This window comes from Gopherus flavomarginatus, chromosome 1 (assembly GCF_025201925.1).
Source record: "Gopherus flavomarginatus isolate rGopFla2 chromosome 1, rGopFla2.mat.asm, whole genome shotgun sequence".
Lineage (NCBI taxonomy): Eukaryota > Metazoa > Chordata > Testudines > Testudinidae > Gopherus > Gopherus flavomarginatus.
Genome location: NC_066617.1, coordinates 312523483 through 312544338, shown reverse-complemented (window position 1 = coordinate 312544338; position 20856 = coordinate 312523483). Strand labels below are relative to the sequence as shown.

Sequence of the window (20856 nt, the reverse complement as noted above, 5' to 3'; positions counted from 1 at the left end):
TTGCTAAAAAAAGAAAGCATACACAAAAAAAAAGCCAGCTTCAGGATGATTTATACCTCTGAGTCTATAAGCAATTATAGATCTTTCATTATCTCTAGTACTTTATTGAAAGACTAGTAGAGTTGAATAAGTAATCTTTAACTTAGGAAGTACTGTGTTAAATGGGGAGGTATTATGTTCTATACTTTAATTAAGCATGTGGAGACTAGAATTGTAATGCTGTTCAGCAGCTTAGAGTTTTAAAAATCTGAATTTGACTTCAAACCACAGAATTCTGTAAATGACATGAACATTGGAGGCACTGAACATAATGAACAATGCAAGTCAATTCAAAGGATTTGGATACTTTAGGAGATCAAGCTAGCAGATAGCAAGTGCTGTTCATTTTTAAAAAATACACAATAAATTAGTCTGGAAAAAGGAAACAATCTAGAGTTTATGAGCTAAATAGAGCAATCATCCATGAATACTGTTGGCTGTACATGTCACTGTATGACTGGAAGGGTGCAACATAAGGCAAAAAATGGCAACAGGCCTCAAGATTCTAAGTTATGGTAACAGGGTCGCATTCACCTCTTGCGAGTGCCCCCGGATGAGTGTGTGTGCGCCTGCACTCACTCTCTCTTTCTGGTGTGTCCTTGGTGACTCAGCCCTCAGGCAGAGTCACACACAGTCTGTCTGTGTGATGAAAGCAAAGCAAAACCCTTTCCGGGGCACAAGTCCAACAGGCGTCTCAGTTCCCTCTGTAATGTCTCCCACAAGTTGTCCCTGCTCATGGATAGAGCAGTGTCCCAGGGCTCTTTCCCTGGTGACAAAATCTTTGCCTTCTTAGGGCCTTCTGGCCACAACTCTCCAGCTGGGCCGTTGTAGTTCAATTCTCACCTCTGGGGGTACCTCAATGTCGAGGCTACTTCCCCCAGTCCTGGACCCGGGCCCGCCCACTACTCTGCTGCTTTCATTCCTCAGGCCACTTCCCTACAGCCCTGCACCATCTTCACCCTTACGTCAGGACCATGTCCTGATGGGAGTCCCAGCAACCAACTCAGGGCTCCTTTTTGCTCTCCCTGGCTTCTGGCAGCATTACTTCATCCGAAGTCCTGCAGCTCCCTCAGCCAGCCACACACCATCCATGCTCCTCCAGTTCTAGCAAGGAACTGAACTTGCTCTTACCCTGCAGTAGTTCTTATACTGACCTTCTGGGCCCTGATTGGCTGCTTCCCACACAGCTGCTCTAGGCAGCTTGGAAGACCTCTCTACTGCCCTTTTCTGGGGCAGGGTGTGACAGAGCCACAAGGCCTCCAGCAGGCGGTCTCAGGGCCTAGTCCACCCCATCACAATTATGAAGAATGGTTAAGACAGTTAGCAAATTTCTTTTCCAATGAGAAAAATCTTTATAGGCTTTTGCTTGTTACTAGAATTCCTTTTATTCCTAAGAACCATCAAGTCTGATTTTCTTCAATAACATACCAACTGTACATCCTTCTCATGCAAAGAAAGATCTGTTGGTAGATAATTCATGTGTTTTAAGTATTGCACATCTGTCAAGGTGGCCAGCTCTTTTTTTCATTTCCCACACTCTACCATGTGAACTATGGATGAGGACTTGTAATGATGGAATAGATTTTCCAATATTAGAAAGGACCAGGAAGCTTTGTCTGACATTATCTTCATGATCCATACTAACTGAGCTTGCAACTCTTAGAGAGTGAAAAAAAAATGCTAGCAAGGTGCTAAAGATGCAAATATTTTAGTTTAAAAAGCTATCAGATCACCTTTTAGTGCCCCATCTCCATTTAAGTCAGAAGTGCAGGATTTCAAACTGTAAAGAATATTTGCTTACAGACTGCCCTTAAAGATAATTTTTCAGCTATGTGCATAAATGGTGCCACCAAATGTGTTCTTTCAAAAAACAAAAAAAGTCTTATTCTTTAGCCTAATTTCTTAAGTTTCAGTTTTATAAGCCAGACAAGTGGGAGTACTTGGCTGATGGATGAATGGTCAGAACAGATTTCTTATAGCCAGTTTCAAAGGGCTCAGCATGCACAACAAATTATTCATATATATCCCTTGTTTAGCATTCAGAACAACACTTGCTACATCATGTTCAATTTTTTTTTTTTTTGGTGTGACAGCATTTTCATTAAAAAAAAATGTTGAATTGTAACATATGGGCACATGTTGTATAAGATACAGTTTTGAATGACCATCATACTTTTGAATGTCTCAAAATGTGACAGCTTTCTGAATGGCCTTTTTTTTTTTTTAATAACGCCAGTGATGATTTTTCTAATTTTCCATTTTCAAGGAAGCCATGTAATATTAGATTTAACTAAACAGCAGACAAAACAAAAAATACTCTATGCTACCATTATGTAGAGCATTCAGTGCATTGGATCCATTATCAGACATGACAGACAGTATTATAATGTCCTCAGGAGAAAAGCCATATTAACATTTTCGTGTTGTGTCCCAGGCTATGGGAGCTGCTTCAATCAAAAGCACTCAGACTCAACAGCTATATACATAGCTGTGAACTTTACTGATGTCTGCACTGCAGTGGATCCACTGTGTACTTGCTAAATTCCCCAAATCCTGTTCCAGCACACACCAGGTTCAGACTGAAATGTGGGAAGTATTCTCGGATAGGGGACGGAAGGGGAAAGTATCTTCTCTGTGGTCAGTAATCTGGAAAATTCTTAGGAAATCACATTTTGACCGCTCTTTGGTTGAAGAAATAAAAATTAAGAACTGTTCATTTTTGGTCAGTGCTTTGTTTGTTATGCATTGTGACAAATTTATCATATATGCTCTTGAATATTTCATAAATCTCAGGTACTTGCAAATGTGGAGAGATATTGTCTTCTTGGCATACTGTGATGCTAACTGAAAAAAAAACTCTTAATAACTTTCAGTATCTGAAAAATACAGCATCAAGTTCAGCACAAAAAATCCATGTAATTCTCTTATTCAGCTCAAGTGACACTGGAAAAATGCCTGCACAGCAGCTATTATTTTCAAACAGTCCAAAGATTTTGCCTGGAAACAAACTAAAACTAACGGAAGATCGACTGACCTACCTATATATCTTTTTTACTTTGATTTCACACTGTGAAAACACTGCTTTATTTACTAAAATATTTCTAGCTCTCCCTTCACGTCTGTTGGAATCCCTTCGTTGGAGAAGGGGATGCTGATAGGAATGCTGTTCAGTTAAATGTCTTTTCGTTGGCTTAATAGTGACATAATAATCAGATTTGGTTTTCCTGCATTTTCTGCTCATGGACTTCTTAGATTGCATACTCAACATTCTTATACACTAATTAACATGTACCATCTGAGTCTTCTGGTTTCTAATCCATAAGTTTTATTACCCATTATGACAAGCATATGGCTGAATGTCCTGCATCTTTAGCTGTGTAGGAAATGTAGCCAAACATACAAATTATCTGAAAACATAAAATGAAATATGTACAGATCACCTACCATTGTCACTGTCCCCTTCAGATGGGATACTGTAGCTATAGTTGTCCCATGTTTGAGCCTGTGTAAGTTTGTTGAAGGAGATAGGAGGAAGAGTGAGGGGTGGGTCTGTTGCAGGGGAGTGAGAGCCAGTCCAGATACAGTAGCATACAGACCAGGAAAAACCACAGGGATAGCAGCATTTCATATATGGTATGAAGATTGCATGGCAATGAAGAGGATGCCATTCAAATGAGATTAATATAAAATGTATAATTTTGGAAGAAAAGAATGAAAGATGGTGTACAGAATAAAAAGAATGAAAAATTAAATGTTAGTATTTGTAAATCATACATTATATGTGCAGTTAATGCTGTTAATCTTAAAAAGATTACTACAACATAGCACTTTACATAATTATGTTTACAACCAACTCCTATGAAGAAAAAGTACCCACAGATTTCATACTGTAGGCTAAAGAAAGGAAGTCCTGACTCTGTGAATTGATGGGTAAATTTATCATAAGTGCAGTTGCAGAAGTAAAAACATAAACCAAGTAGAAAAACATTAGGAAATAAACATGTTATAGATTTCAGGTTTTCAGTGTTAGAAGAGCACTTTTTCCACAGAGTGGAATAAACACAGTTTAACAAAATTGTTAAGATTTTCCTGGGAAAGTTTTTATTTCAAGAATATCCATTTCTGTCCTGGATATAGTAGTAGTTCATTAATCCTTTGGTTTTCCTTCTGTCCTGGAGAAAATCCCATGATCCTCCTGACTTTATTCTTTCCTTCTTCAGCTGTCATCTTCCAGCTCAAGTAGCACTGTTTCTTCCCTCTCATTAACCTCCTCATCCACAATCCTAGCCATCTATTTGCCTACCTTTGATAACCCTACTGCACTCTTCTGCACTCTTTTTCTTCTTTGCACAAGATCTTGCAGATTCTTTCAAAGAGAAGAATGGCAATGTAACCTCTCTCCTCAACATGATCTTCCTTGCTACTACTTTTCTTCCTCCCTGTTTCTCTTCCTCCAGTTATCTATAACAAGACTTCTCACCTGTGCTTCAAATCCCTCCACTAACCTCAGCAATCTCTCTGCTTTCCACCTCCAACCTACACTGTCCTATTCTCTCCTATCTTGATTACTAGAAGTTCCTCTTCTCTAGCTTCCCCCAAACCCACACTGCCTCCCTACCCTATGGTCCTTACAAATCATAGCTGCTAATGATCATCTTCTTTTGTCCACCACTCTCACTTCACCCCCCTCTTTAAACCTTTTATTGGCTCCCTGCTTTCCACCATGTACAATTTAAGCTTGAGGCCCTGATCCTGAATGAGGTCTTGATGCTATTACAATCACTGTCATGTTGCCTTTTTGAATGCCAAATTGTAATCTTAATTCAATTGAAACAGATGAGTTGACAGTATCTCATAGAAATCTGGATTCATTATAAACATGAAAATTAGCAATGATCTATACCAGTTCAATGAAAAGTTATTTTTTAAATATGAAAATGGAAAAAAGGAAAAAATAAATAAAGCCTCAGTAAAAAGCCTCAGTCCACTCCAAATAAAGCTACAGGTACTGAAAGAAAAAGAATTCACCCTTTCTGGAATCTGACAGATTAACTAGAGTAGTTAAAAATAATACCACAACCACCACCCTCTTTAAATCATTAGGTTTGGCTACTCTTAGTGTTCTGTTCCTTAGAACTTGTCTGTTACAAACCTCAGTTCACTCTGCCTCTAGCTATTCCAAGCTCACTTATATCCTGTAGGATAAGGAGCCAGCTGCATCAATGAGACAGCAAAACCTACCTAACACACTTCCAGTAGGATCAACATCTGCTAAAACAGTACATGTCTGAAGCAATATTGCCAGCACCGTCAGTCTCATTTGTCAAAAATGATTCTCATGAGTTTCCAGAGTACACATATCTCAGCCAATTCACTTCCTGGGAAGAAATTAAACGTAACAATAAATGAGAGGGTATAGAGTTACTATTTTTCTAACTAATGAATAAGAGAAAAATAATTACTAATTGATTCTCTTTGCAACTGACATAAAAAAAATGAGTTTCCAGCACATGTCCATGCAAACTAAACCTGCTTTAATGCGCTAGAGCTAACAAAATGAAGGGACTTGATAACAGATGTGTATTTCAGAGTTTTGTTTCAATTAAATAATAAACTGTTGAGTCTTCATTTTCTGTGGAATTTCTACTGCAAAAGGCCTTGTATCTTGATTTTTTTTCAGTACTGAGTATAGCTTTTGCTCCTCAGGCTTGCAAGCCGCTCTGTTCAGTAAAAGTCATGAAAGAAAAACTATGTAAAAATGGTACAAAAGTAGAAATGAATACTTTTGAATACTGCAAAGGGTATTAGATGGTGTGGGTACATCCAAAGTAGTTCTGAGTAAAACTAAGGTTTTATAACGAATGAGATGGCAAAAGGTTTAGGAAATTCTCAAATGTATCTACAATAGCACCACTATTACTAACAGTGCTTTGAATTATTTGAAAATCAAGAGTAAATCATGAACTGTTCTGAGATATTCTTGCTCAGAGTATGAAAGTGTTTCCAAGTAGCAGAATTATTGTGAAAAGGAAATTCATATTACTTATTTCTTTACAATATTCAGTCATGTTCAAATGTTTTTCCAATCATTAGTGTGAATTAGAGAGATCCACTCTTCAAAAGTGTATACATAAGACAGACTAATTCAAAATGCACTGAGTTTCTCCTTTTAACTTCTGTATAGCAGTATGACCCTTTTTAAAAAAACGTATACACCAAAAGGTCAAGATAGCATATTCATTACCTTCGAAAAAAATTTTCTTTGGATACCTAATTAGGCATCATGTATTGATTTTTCGTCATGTTTTGGCGAGCCTTAAAATGTGGCTATAAAAAGAACTTTTACTCATGAACACAAATCTAGTATGTGCTGACAGAGAAATCTAAGTAACTGTGGTTTATCCTCTGGAAGCAGGCTTTGTGTATGTACTTCAAAAAGCTGGAATCATTACCAGAAGTCTAGTACTCTGTTTATTTTTACCTTTCCTAGAGACATAAATCACTATGATACAGTGAAATAATATTAAATAGAAAGCAAAACATTAATTTTAAGTAGAATCAATTAAGAAAATAAAATGTAAACTCTGAAGGGCATGTTTAAATATATTTTTCTTGAAAGTCTGCCCTCTCATTTTTCCCCTCTGGTATTTTCTTTTCTATTACATATCTTTCTTATTTCCGTTTTTGTTTTCCAGAGCAATATTTATAAATTTTGGTTAGAATCATTTAAAACAAATCTTGCACTGTTATTTTAAAACATTGAATGATCTGCTCCCTTAACATTTAAATTGTAGCAGTAAAGGGCTAAAAAATAGTTTCAAGTTTTTTGTTTTGTTTTCTCCCATGAGGCCACATGTTACTTAAATAAAAAAAGCTATTAAACCTCAACTCTAAACTGAATTGAAATCTATAATACTAACTTTACTGGTGCACACAGCAAGTTTGGCTTCCAAGACCACCTCTACGGCAATAAGGATGTAGGTAATTAAGAAGCAAACACTGTCTGGAAGAGTTTAGATTTGTACATTTGTACAAGCAGACACTGACTGGTGGAAGAGTTTAGATTTGTACATTCTTTAAGGAGGAAAAAAAGCTTGAAAAGTACGATGGCATTACCTGCAGAAATTACAGATGTGTCAAGTCAAAATACACACAAGATAAATACACACAAGGTTCACCAATAGGGCAGATATCTTCACAGCTACACTGTTTTCAGCTCTAGTGTGTGGATAAACCACATTAAAGGACTAGATTTAATGCCTTTACGAAGCACTTTCTTTCTGGGGGGAATGGGATAGGTGAGGTAATTTCCAAGGAGTCAAATTTCACTTGTAATGTTTCATCACAGCACGCTGGGTTACAGTGCATGATCAACTAAGGGCAAGTCTTCACTATGGGTTAAAGCAGTGATCCAGCAGGCATCAATTTAGTGGGTCTGCTGAAGACACGGTAAGTCGATGGGAGAAAATCTCCCATCGACATAGCATGATGTAGACACCACTGTGAATCAATCTAAGCTACGTTGACTTAAGTTATGAATCTTTACCTAAATAATAAGTGTAACTTAGGTCAACTTACCTCATTAGCGTAGACCAGGCCTCTCACACTAATGTTTTACCATGGGAAAAGACATTGGGCCTGATTCTGATTTCACACCAGCATAATTCCATTGTTTTACACTGTTGTAAATCAGGAGTAATTCAGTTGAAACCCATGAAATGACACTTGCAAAACTGGTGTGAGCAAGATCGGACCTATTAAGTAAAGCACTATGCAATAATGACTTTCAGATTGTCTGTTCAATATTATATGAAAAACAACAGAGATATAAGGGCTAAATTACTTAACATATATACAAAAGAAGAGGTCCTTTTTTTACATACTGAGTAGTCAGGAGTGGAGGGCATTGATATATTGGCATATATTTAAAATTAACTGAAGCAGGAAGGATACACAGGAATGCTTGTACTTTTCAATTCGCAAAGCTTTTAAGCTTGGTTCTGAACAAATCTAAAACTTTTGGGTATCCTAGTTAAATTGCATACCTTTCCCATAATCTCAACTGAACGGTGATTTTAAATGCTCTCAATAATGAAACCATTTTGGTTCAACAACAATTTCTTTGTTTCATTATCACTTTTGTTGGTTTCAATAAATTCTAAGGGTACAATTTCTTATAATTCATTCAAATATGAAAATGTGCTGCTGTTGCTGAAATATTGCATTACGAAAGCTACAAGCTTGTAGTGGTTTACCGGCATTCGATTAAAGGTATTAGTGGTGAAAGAAAGAAACCACAATTACATTTTTAGGAAGCTGAAATATATTTAAAAAAATCTAAGCCATGATATACTTCAAAGACAACATGAGATGACTTCTAATATTGCATATTTCAGCAAACAAAAGATAAAAACAATGTCATCCTACATCTGATCCTATTTTAAAAAGAGATTGTTAATTCTTAATACCCTAGCAATTAAAATTGGTTTATCTGAACACACTAATTAAAATGTCAATGATTATGCATTTAGCACATCACAAATTCATTCTACTACAGACTGCAGCTATGTTAACACCTAATTTGATATTTATACATACTCCTATGGAAAAACTCATGAATATATTTTCAGAGCAATGCACAATAATTACCCAAATAAACCTTATCATATACATTTATTTATTCACAGCTTTAAAATGTATCTCTATGTGTCAAAAAGGTGAACATCGGATTTAAATTGGTGCATCAGGCAGATATATGGCGTTTTTATATATGAAAAAAAATGAGGGATGAAAACTGATCCATATAAAATGTGCTGAAAAGTTAGTACTTCTACTGTACTTTTTTTCAGTGTTTTTCGGACAGCGTTTTCGCCTCCTTTCTTACTAAATATATATCTATTGTAAGTGAACGGTCACCATCAGTAAGCACAGGCTTAAGAAACTAAAAAGAGACTTGCTGATTCCTGTTGGATGGGGATAAGATATAAGAAAACAAAGGTCCGTGAGTTTGCTGGAAAAGAAGTCCTATTGTAATTTATTCTCTCTCACAATCTTACCTGACCGTGGCTTCAGGCCAAAAGGAGCTGTGTTGTTTGTAGTAGGAGATTGTGTGGGAGTCTTTTCCTTACTCTGTGTGTTTCAAGATAGATATGAGTAAGAAACTGTACATCTCAGCACAATTGTTTACACAAAATATAGAGGTTCAATCATGCAGCATTACAATTATTTCCCCCAAACTACTAACATTATAGGCTTAAATCCTGTAATCCTAATTCACTCTTTATTCCATCAAATCTCCTGGTGACTACAAAGGAGATTCTGATTGACTATGAACTGAGGGTTTTTCCCACTGTTCTAACTTCCTCTGATTATTTTTCAGTTTTCTTTCACATCATCACTTTAATATTACACAAATAATTCACATGAACAATAATTCATCACTATAGTGCAGGATTTTAGAATGAATAAGAAAAAAACACTCCTTCCTTACATACATTCTGTTCTTCCATTGCATCAATACCCTTCCTTGCCTAACTGCTTTGTCTAATGTATTGTGAAATTCTGCAGAAGGAAAACCAGCACGAATCCAAGCAACAAGAACCAGAAAAGGCGATGTTACTTAGACACCTCAGAGCATCTTTCCACCTCCCCCTGGATCTTTAATTGGGTCTGCAGATCTATGCAGGAGGAAAGGAAGGAGTATAGCAGTGGGTGGAAGAATATGGGGGATAAACATTGTACACGTCTGCACCATGGAGAGCTAAACTAGAAAGATAGTACATTATAGATAGACACACACAAATACCAATAGTATCTCACCTCACTGTGAGAACTGCATCCTCCAATATTCCAGACAATCAGATCATTCTGCATGTTTGAATAGAAATAAAGTGGTTCAGTAAGTAAATTTATCATACATTAAAGAGCATTTTGTTCACAAGTAGTTTTACATTGCCATAGAGAGAGATTTAGGGAACTTATGCCATCCTACGCACACTTTCATCAAGGAGAATTAGAGTGAATAGGTACTTAAAGTAAAAACTACAGTACAATCCTAAACGAATAGGAATAATATTTAGCATTTATATAATACTCTTCTTCTTCAAAGACTAGTTAACCTTTCAGTGAAACAATTCTTTTTCTTGAAGAACACATGTACACATTTCTATTCTTAAACAAGCTAGTGACAGTCTCATTAAAACAGAGGAAACTTTGAGTTTATTAAATTTTCCTCATTTAAAACAGAAATAAAAGTAATTTGTAGACTTTTAAAAATAATCTAGCACTATATAAGTTGATGGTTATATTTGATTCAAAAGTTATAACATTTTAATAGAGTTCATGGTTCATGGGTGGAGAGGTCAATATTTCAGGGTGTTCTATGGAGTTCATAATTTAAACAAGCACCAAACAAAACTATTTTAATATAGATTTAAAGATTTATCAAGAGTCAGTTCTACAATAATGGTACAACTTACCTTTTGCCACTTCTTTAAACATAATCAGACTGACAATGTATGTTGCATATTTCACAACATGACTTACAAATACTAACATTGTATCATTTATATGTAAGCCAGTGGGCAGATACACCAGCTATGGAAGGTAAAATAAAGGCCAAACCACAGTTCAATGCAACACCTTTTTCTCAGGGCCAGTTTTATTATTGCAAAAAAGTTTTGGAACAAACATAAAGCAATGCAGAACACTTGGTCCCAACCACTAAGACTGCTTCCAGCTTTCAGCAAGCTGGGATGGGAGAAGACATACCCTTCCTCCCTGCATAGCCCTTTCTGTGTACCTCCTAGGCCTCTTGTCAAGTCTTCATGAAAGGTCTTCCCTCAGAGTTTCAATCAACCCTTATCTTCTCTAGACTGAATAAGAGCATTCTAAGTCGATAGACCCCTCATCATGTATCCTGCCTGGAGATAACAGCTTTCAGCAACCCCCTGGCTAAAGGGGTCTATGTACTTGTAACAGACATCCTGGCACTACCTGTTCAACAGGCCAGATCTGCTACAGTATATAATAATCATGCTATATCAAAAAAGTCACTTTCATAACACTGATATGTTGTGACACATGCTCTGTTAATATCACTAATACCGTCAGAAGTTTGAATTTGTATACAACACTACTGATATCAAGAACTTTCAGCAGCATACTGTAGGCCTGATCCAACCTACAGTAACTGTGGATCTGCTTTGTGAGATGTGGTGTGCCACCTGCATGGTACCAAGTCCTAGATTCACAAAAAGGCTGAAGCGTTATGACACTCAGAATTGCATCGCCTAACTTGTAAGTGCCTAGAAAATTAGAGAAGCAGTGAAGGGATGGACAATGTTGGGATTCGTGGCCTACCCATCCCGTATAATGAATGAGGACAGATAGGCGGCTAAGAATGGGATACACAAAACCAGCATGCTAGGTGGGAAGCTCCATAAACTAGCCGACAGGAAATGCTGACAAGAGGTGCATCCTAAGCTCTGTCCCTCTCAGGAGTTTGGCACCTAAGTCCAGGCTATAGGGAGGCAGGTCTCTCTGCTAGCAATCCTGTCTCTTGGAGTCAGGTAGCTTAGGTGCCTAAGTCATTTCTTCTGCAAATGAGTTATATGTTTTGTTTACTTCACACAAAACAGCAGAGCGGGCAGAGGAGGAGCTGGCGGTGCCCACCTAACTTCTAGCCCAGTGGTTACAGCACTCGCCTGGCATGTGGGAGACCCAGGCTCTGATATTCTGTTCCAATCAGTATTTAATTATTTATCCAAAGCAGAACAGCTTCAACAGGAGAGATTGAGGGAGCCCCACAGCAAAATATCCCATAGACCAGTGGACAGAACACTCTCCTGAAAAATGTGGGAGATCCCTATTCAAATCCTCTCTCCCACCTCTACCTGAGGGGGGAGCTGAACCCAGGTCTCCCACATCCCATGCAAGTGCTGACGGAACTGGGCTAAAAGTCAGAAGATGGGCGGGAGCACCATCTTCTCCAGTGGCCTGATTTTGAATGGGGTCTGTCCCAGTAGGTGGTCTCTGAGTACATCTACTGGATCAAGCCCCATAGTGAGACAGGTACTCCACTGCTTTTCATCCCCCAGTTCATGGATCACACCGGGGGCTTAAGCATGAGAAAGGCATCCTAATGCCCAGAGTGAAATGGCAGTGCATATGCCGAGAGGCAGAAACACCGGCAGCTATGGAACTTTTACAGTGAAAATGTAGGAGCTTTTGAATGAGTTTAGCTCACTACAGGGTTAGGTGCCAACCAAGCCGTGGTGTTGAAGATCACAGTGAAGCCTAAAACTGGGACTTCGTCATCTAAACCCCAGTCCATAGGTGCCTAAGTACCTTCGCAGATCTGGGCCCAAGTGTCTCCAACTCCTATTTGACTTAACTGATATTTGAGGGAACTCAGGACTTTTCAGGAAGTTAATAGCAACTTCCAGAATCAGCTCTATATAAGTATTCAGAGGAAGTCAAAATCATTAAAAATCCATTGAAATTTTCACTGTTTAGTAAAGTAGAAAACCAAAATACATTTAGATTCTAAGCTAGCATTATGTGCACTCTTAATAACGCACTCAGAATAGGTTTCAAAATGGTATTAGATGTGAGATAGAGCTTAGTGACCCCAAGGACTAAGAATATTAAGTTAAGTCAAGCGATTAAAAAAAATAATCGTGATTAATCGCGCTGTTAAACAATAACAGAATACCATTTATTTAAATATTTTGGATGTTTTCCACATTTTCAAATATATTGATTTCAATTCCAACAGCAAATACAAAGTATACAGTGCTCACTTTATTTTTGTTATAAATATTTGCACTGTAAAAATAAAAAGTAGTATTTTTCAATTCGCTTAATACAAGTACAGTAGTGCAATCTCTTTATTATGAAAGCTGAACTTACAAATGTAGAATTATGCACACAAAAAGAACTGCATTCAAAAATTTTAAAATGTCAAACTTTAGAGCATACAAGTCCACTTAGTCTTACTTCTTGTTCAGCCAATTGCTCAGACAAACTAGTTTGTTTACATGTGCAGGACACAATGCTGCCCGCTTATTTACAAGGTCACCTGAAAGTAAAAACACGCGTTCACATGGCACTGTTGTAGCTGGCGTTGCAAGATATTTACGTGCCAGATGCGCTAAAGATTCATATGTCCCTTCATGCTTCAACAACCATACCAGAAGACATGCATCCATGCGGATGACGGGTTCTGCTCAGTAAAGATCCAAAACAGTACAGACCAATGGATGTTCATTTTCATCATCTGAGTCAAATAACCGCAGCAAAAGGTTGATTTTCTTTTTTGGTGGTTCGAGTTCTGTAGGTTCTGCATGGGAGTGTACCTCTCTTAACACTTCCGAAAACATGCTCCACACCCTGTCCCTCTCAGATTTTGGAAGGTACTTCAGACTCTTAAACTTTGGATTGAGTGCTGCAGCTATGTTTAGAAATCTCACATTAGTACCCTCTTTGCATTTTGTCAAATCTGCAGTGAAAGTGTTCTTAAAACAAACAACATACTGGGTCATCATCCGAGACTGCTATAAGTTGAAACATATGGCAGAATGCAGGTAAAACACAGAGCAAAAGACATAGAATTCTCCCCCAAGTAGTTCGGTCACAAATTTTATTAACACTTTTTTTTTAAATGAGCGTCGTCCACATGGAAGCATGTCCTCCGGAATGGTGGCCAAAGCATGAAGGGGCATACAAATGTTTAGCGTATCGCACGTATATACCTTGCAATGCTGGCTACAACAGGGCCATGTGAACGCCTGTTCTCACTTTTAGGTGACACTGTAAATAAGAAGCGAGTAGCATTATCTCCCATAAATGTAAACAAACTTGTTTGTCTTAGCGATTGGCTGAACAAGAAGTAGGACTGAGTGGACTTGCAGACTCTGAAGTTTTACATTGTTTTGTTTTTGAGTGCAAAAAATTCTACATTTGTAAGTTGTACTTCCACAATAAAGAATTCACACTATAGTACTTGTATGAGGGAAACTGAAAAATAATATTTTATCATTTTACAGCGCAAATATTTGTAATAAAAATAATATAAAGTGAATGTTGTACACTTGTGTTCTGTGTTGTAATTCAAACCAATATATTTGAAAATGTAGAAAAACATCCAAAATATTTAATAAATTTCAATTTAATAAAATTCTATTGTTTAACAGTCCAATTAAAATGCAAGTAATCGCGATTAATTTTTTAAATCACAATTACTTTTTTTGAGTTAATCATGTGAGTTAACTGCGATTAATCGACAGCCTTGGTGGAAACATGCATAAAGTTGTGATATTGAATTCCTTTAAAATATATCTTCAGCAGAAAGCACAAAGACATACGGAAAAATATTAAGTAATTAAGACCTCACAATAACAGATACTGGTAAAGAATAGGTAAGGAAATACTTGGAAAAGAAACAGTTACTAATCTTTTTATGCAACTGTTGTTCTTTGAGATGTATTGCCCATGTCCATTCCCACTGTGAGGGCTGGTCCACACTACCGGGGGGAAATCGATCTTAGATACGCAACTTCAGCTACGTGAATAACGCAGCTGAAGTCGAATATCTAAGATCGGATTACTCACCCGTCCACACCGCGTGGGATCGATGTTCGCGGCTCTCCCTGTCGATTCCGGAACTCCGTTGGGGTTGATGGAGTTCCGGAATCGATATAAGCGCGCTCGGGGATCGATATATCGCGTCTAGATTAGACGCGATATATCGATCCCCGAGCAATCGATTTTAACCCGCCGATACGGCAGGTAGTCTGGACGTAGCCTGAGCGTACCTCATGCATAGCTGTTGGAAACATTTTCCTCAGCAGTACCTGTCAGAATGGTGTGAGCGCCCTCTACTGCTTGTGCCACTACATTCAGGTATAAAAAGCAGAGCCACCCCTAACTCCCCTTAGTTCCTTCCTACCAGATAGAATCTGATAGAGGGGGGAAGCAGGGAGGGTCATGGAATGCATGTGCAACACATACTAGAGAACAATAATTACAGAAAAAGGTTAGCAACCATATGTTCTGGATGATCACTCAAGCTTCACTTATCCTTTTCCTAGATCCCAGGGATTGGTATGCTGCCCTCAACTTAAAAGATGCTGATTTTCACATGGCAATTCACCAGAGACACCAAAAACTCCTCAGTTTCATGGTCAGCCATTTCCACTACCAATTCACAGTGGCCTGTAAACAGCTCCAGAAGTTCACATATTCCCTTACCTAGAAGACTGGCTAGTAAGAGACTGGTTCAGATCTCAGGTATGGTCCAGCAAGGTCACTATACAGTCCACCTTCGACACACTGGGGCTCCTAATGACTACGGAGAAATCTACTCTGATTCTTGTTCAGAGCATAGAATTTATTGGGGCAGACCTGGACTCTACAGAGGCCAACGTTTTCCTGCCAGGGTTGAGATTCCAAACAATGTAGGTCATTGCTCTAGATCTAAAGGTGCATCTTGCCAGTACAGTATGAACTGCCTGTGAGTTACCAAAAATGGAATGGACTTGTGCAATCACTCAAAGAATAATAATCATAATAATATTTTCTGTAGGAACTTGTTTAGCTGTCTTAGATCTAAGCTATGCCTGAGACCCCTTTTTGCTTTCAGGATTAGGAAGTATCAGGAATAAAATCCCTTCCTCGTGAGAAACATGGGAACTTCCTGTATGGCCACCACAAGAAGGGGAGACTGGACTTCCTGAACTAGCGCATTCTTGTGAGACTGGTCCCTGAAGAGGGACGAGAATGGGGGCTGGGGAGGAGGGATAGAAAGCATTGAAGGGTATATCCCAGGTCCACTGTGCTTAGGACATACTGATCCGTAGTGATGCAGGATCAAGCACTTAGGAAATGGGACAGTCAGTTGGCAAGTAGCAGGATGGAGAAAGCTAGTAGCTTTGGTGGTGGTAGACTGCTCTTGACAAATGGGTCAAAATGTTTATTTACAGGGCCCAGCTTGCCTAGATGCATAAGTAGCTGCAGAAGAGTAGGGAGGAGGAGGACGCCTCTTGTAACTTCTACCCCTCTTTCTGGAGAAGTCCTGGATACAAGGCATGAAAGGCAGAAACAGCTGCTGTGGGCAGAATGCCTTTCTTTTTGTCGCTGGCATATAAATCCCCAGAGATCTAAGGGTCGCCCTTCAAGCCTCAAGACTATGTAGCCTCTCCTTCTTCTTTTTGGAAAAGAGTGAAGAGCTCTGACACAGGAGGTCTTGGATGGTTTGTTGAACCTCTGGGGGAAGACCTGATGACTGCAGCGAAGAGGAGCACCATGCAGTGATGGCAAAAGCCACAGCTTGAGTTGCATAGTCCATCATACAGACTTTCCTGCAAGGCTGTCCGGCAACTAACTTGCCCTCCTCCACCATTGCAGTGAACTCTTGTTTCACCTCATCTGGAAGCCTGTCCTTAAATTTCAAGACGTTATCACACAGTCTAAATTTGTATCAACCCATCAGAGCCTTCTGGTTTGCAATTCTAATCTGTAAATCTCCTGTGAAATAAAGTTTCCTTCTAACAGAGGTCCAATTGCTTTGCTTCTTTCCCTTTCAGTGTCAAGGCCTGGTGTCCCTGCTTCTCTCTTTTGTTAGCACCAGAGACCACTGAAGAGCATGGAGGAGGATAGTTATAAAAATGATCAAAACCTTGCAAAGCAATGTAGTATTTTCTCTCTACCATTTTTTGCAGTGGGATGCTGGCAAGATGGGGACTGCCAAAATGCCCTGACAGGCTCCAGAATAGCCTCATTAGTAGGCAGTGCTACCCTAGAGGGACCCCCGCAGGCCAAAATGTCTACCAGCCTGTGTAACTTTTCCTGTACCTTTTCCAGTTGGATTTCCAGAGCGGCAACCACTCTCCTCAACAAGTCCTGATGAGCTCTATACTCATCAGGAGGGGGAGATGCAGATTCCTATCACCACAGCAGGCAACAAAGAAAAGCAGGCCAAGTGTTGTTGAGGTGGATCCTCTTCCAATTCCTCCACAGGGGAACTCAGAACATGAACGATCCTGGGGGTGGGCAGATGGTGAACCTGTTGTAGATGCTCTTTACACCTAGCCAAAATAGATGGGTGGGAAGGGAATGGAGAACCCTAAATTGTGGAGGGAAGCCCCAAGTATTCCAAAAGGGCCACTGATATGGAAGTGGGACCCATTTACGTCTAATCATTGATCTTTGGAATGTAGAAAAACATGAAAGTAGCCTAAAATTAATAGAACAGATACTATTTACATAAAAGAGAGTAGAACTTGCAAATGCAAAGATAGCAGTTCCAACAATCATCACTGGCAGTAGGAAAGAACTAGGGGGGCGGGGGCGGGGGCTGCTCTGCCCTTTATACCTGCTCTTTGTAGCATGAGGCAGCAAACGGTACTCATGCAGCCCTGACAAGTATTGCTGAGGGGAAAATCTCCTACAACTGTGCATGAGTAAGTTTGTGAATCTTTCACAGAGGTCACGGAAAGTCATGGATTCCTCCGTGACTTCTGCAGCTGCAGCAGCTGACCCCAGGGCCGCCCTGCTGGGGCAGCCCCATGCAACTGGTCCTGGGCATTGCCCCAGGGCAGTGGTCCGGGAGCAGCAGCGGCGCCCCAGGCCACTCTCAGACCCGGCATGGTGGCGGCGGGGCCTCAGTCGTCCCCCACCCCTAGGAGCAGCAGAGTCCGCTGGAGCACTGACTGAAGAATTACAAAGAGTTACAAGGGGATCTCACCGAACTACATCACTAGGTGATAAAATGGCAGATAAAATTAAATGTTGATAAATGCAAAGTAATGCACATTGGAATACACAATCCCAACTATACATACAAAATCATGGAGTCTAAATTAGCTGTTACCACTCAAAAAAGAGATCTTGAAATCATTGTGGATAGTTCTCTGAAAACTGCTCAATGTGCAGAGGCAGCCAAAAAAGTGAACAGAATGCTAGGAACCATTAGGAAAGACAGAGATGATAAAACAAACTATAATAATGTCACTACATAAATCCACCATACACCCACACTTGGAATATTGAGTACAGTTTTGATAGCCCCATCTCAAAAGAGATATATTAGAATTGGGTGCTAGCTGGTGACTCTTGCCCACATGCTCAGGGTTTAGCTGATCGCCATATTTGGGGTCGGGAAGGAATTTTCCTCCAGGGCGGATTGGCAGGTGCCCGGGAGGTTTTTCGCCTTCCCCTGCAGCGTGGGGCACGGGTCACTTGCTGGTGGTTTCTCTGCAGCTTGAGGTCTTTAAACCATTTTTGTGGATTTCAATAACTCGGTCCTGGGATAGGGGTTGTTATAAAATTGGATGGGTGGGGTTCTGTGGCCTGCCTTGTGCAGGAGGTCAGACTAGATGATCAGATTGGTCCCTTCTGACCTATGAGTCTATGAGAATTGAAGAGGTGCAGAGAAAGGCAACAAAAATGATTAACGGTATGGAAAAGCTTTTTCACAAGGAGAGATAAAAATGTCTGGGACTATTCATCTTAAAAAAGAGATAACTAAGGGGGATATGGTAAAGTTCTATAAGTTCATGAATGGTAATGGAGAAAGTGAATAGGGAAGTGTTATTAACCCCTTCACATAACATAAGAACTAGGGTTTCACCAAATGAAATTAATAGGCAGCAGGTTTAAAACAAAACAAAGGAAGTATTTCTTCATACAACGCACAGTCAATCCATGGAATTCATTGCCAGGGGATGCTGTGAAGGCCATAACTATCACTGGGTTAAAAAATGAATTAGAGAAGTTCACGGAGGACAGGTCCATCAATGCTATTAGCCAAGAAGGCAGAGATGCAACCCCATGCTATGAGTTTCCCTAAACCACCAAATGACAGAAGTTGGGACTGGAAGACCGGGGAGGGGTCACTTGAAATTATCCTGCTCTTTCATTCCCTCAAGCAACTGGCACTGGCCACTGTCAGAGACAGGATACTGCGCTAGATCGACCACCGGCCTGACCCAGTATGGCCGTTCTTATGTTCATGCTAAGGCATAAACCCCCAAAGTAGTCAGGTTTTAGCCTATAAAACAATACTTCTATCTGCACACCAATGAATAGGATAAAATTCTTTGGAATCCCTTTTCAAGAGGTCGTATGACTAGATAAATATGTTGTACCCAGGTTCCTCCATACCTGACTCAGTAGTTGCGTCTCATCCTGCTTACATGCTGTTTTGGCTTCAGTCTTGGTTTTCTCTATAATCAATTCTCTCCTCTTCTGAAATTCTAGTTCTTCCTCAGCATTTTCATTCTGCAAGGTACACATCTGTTGAGACTTTATGCACAGCACTGGGGATCAGAAACAAATACCCAACTTTTTCTTAACACATTCTTACAAGTAGTTTTGTACAAATACTGTGAAAAGCAATACAAGAGTGGAAGTGAACCATATAAAAATAAGAAGATAGACAGTGCCAGTGCTTACCAACAGATGATTCTGAATGCTTGAATAAATAATTTAACAAATAATACTGAGTTCCTCAGAGTTCACTGGATTGGATATGAATCAAATAGTAAGCAGCAAATATTAAACTAAGTTCCAAATCAAAGTCACATTAAAATTTTGTATAACTATCGTGATAATGGTTTGTAGAAATATTTTTTTTGGTTTAATAGGCTGTATAGTGTTTTGAGATGGTTAATGATGAATGGTATTTTATAAACATAAAATACTGTGTAATATATTAAAAACACATTAATGTATATAATGTTTCAAACGCTATTACTGGAGGTTAAATGTAGTACAACACTTCATCTTCATGTTGCCAGGTTGGTGTGATTATGTGTAAAGCAGTACATTAAAAGGTCTGCAAAAGACTGGTACTATCCTGGCACAAAATATGACACCAGATATACAGTAGCAAATTTTGAATATTGACTTGAGTTTCAGCTCACACCAGTTGAGAAACATTGGTGAGTTTGGAGATATATAGCACAGAGTCACCGAAGAGATTCATATTTTTAAGTATATGATCTATAAAATGAGTACTAACTCTTATAATTATTAATGTGTGCATGCATATCAAGTAAGGAACACAATGGTGTAAGAACTTATTGATTGGGTGTTCTCTGGTGCTCCTGCTCACATAGTAGCATATACAAAAACTTAGGACACGTATAGGGAGTTATTACTCTTCTGCAATAGCAATAAACATCGAGAATTACAAATTCTGATTCAGTAGCCTCATGTACAAAGTTTTCTTATCTAGATGCCAGCTCTACAACCCACATTTTAGTGCACTCTCATGGTGATGGTAGGTCATTGAACCCTCATGCACAGTGAAGAGAGACCATATCAGGAGACTGGTTTTAGCTAGCATGGTTTTGCCCTCAGTGTGGACAGAGATAATTTGGATAAAATAGTTTCTGGAGACTTCTCTTCTAGTCTTCTGATTAGTTTACATACATTTGTGCCATACCCATATTGGGGGCAAAAGTTGTGCTGGTTAAAATGGTTTCCCAGTGCAGACTTTTTCATGGTGTAGACAAAACAACAGTGTCAAGGGGACAGATTATTACACAGCTCTTTCTCCTGCTCCAGAGATGAGGTTTGAGGATCCTGGGCTACATTATAGTTTTCCAGCACTAAAAAGAATGGGGTAGGAAGAAAATCAAATAAGAGTGCATTTAGCAAAGGGCTACGGACTATTCATGTATTTTTATGGTCATTACAATACTTGAAGTATTTGGCTCTATGGGACAATCGCAGGCAGAACTATGATTGCAGCAACAAGTGTAGTCCTCACAATGAAGGCAAAGGACTAGAGAGATTAAAAATAACTAAATC

General features: G+C 39.1%; 1 protein-coding gene across 2 annotated transcripts in view; it reads right to left on the bottom strand.

Annotated features, from left to right (window-relative positions):
- The window catches only part of LRCH1 (leucine rich repeats and calponin homology domain containing 1), a 251108-nt gene that overhangs the window by 42785 nt on the left and 187467 nt on the right, over nucleotides 1-20856 (bottom strand). For both annotated transcript variants that reach the window (XR_007773673.1, XM_050948349.1), the window contains exons 14-17: nucleotides 19204-19320; nucleotides 9859-9906; nucleotides 9096-9168; nucleotides 3484-3588 (exon numbers count right to left, since the gene is read on the bottom strand). Coding sequence is in view for 1 of the 2 variants with exons in the window: in XM_050948349.1 (XP_050804306.1) it covers nucleotides 3484-3588; nucleotides 9096-9168; nucleotides 9859-9906; nucleotides 19204-19320 (343 nt within the window). In the remaining variant the exon portion in view is untranslated. The remainder of the gene's footprint in view (nucleotides 1-3483; nucleotides 3589-9095; nucleotides 9169-9858; nucleotides 9907-19203; nucleotides 19321-20856) is intronic.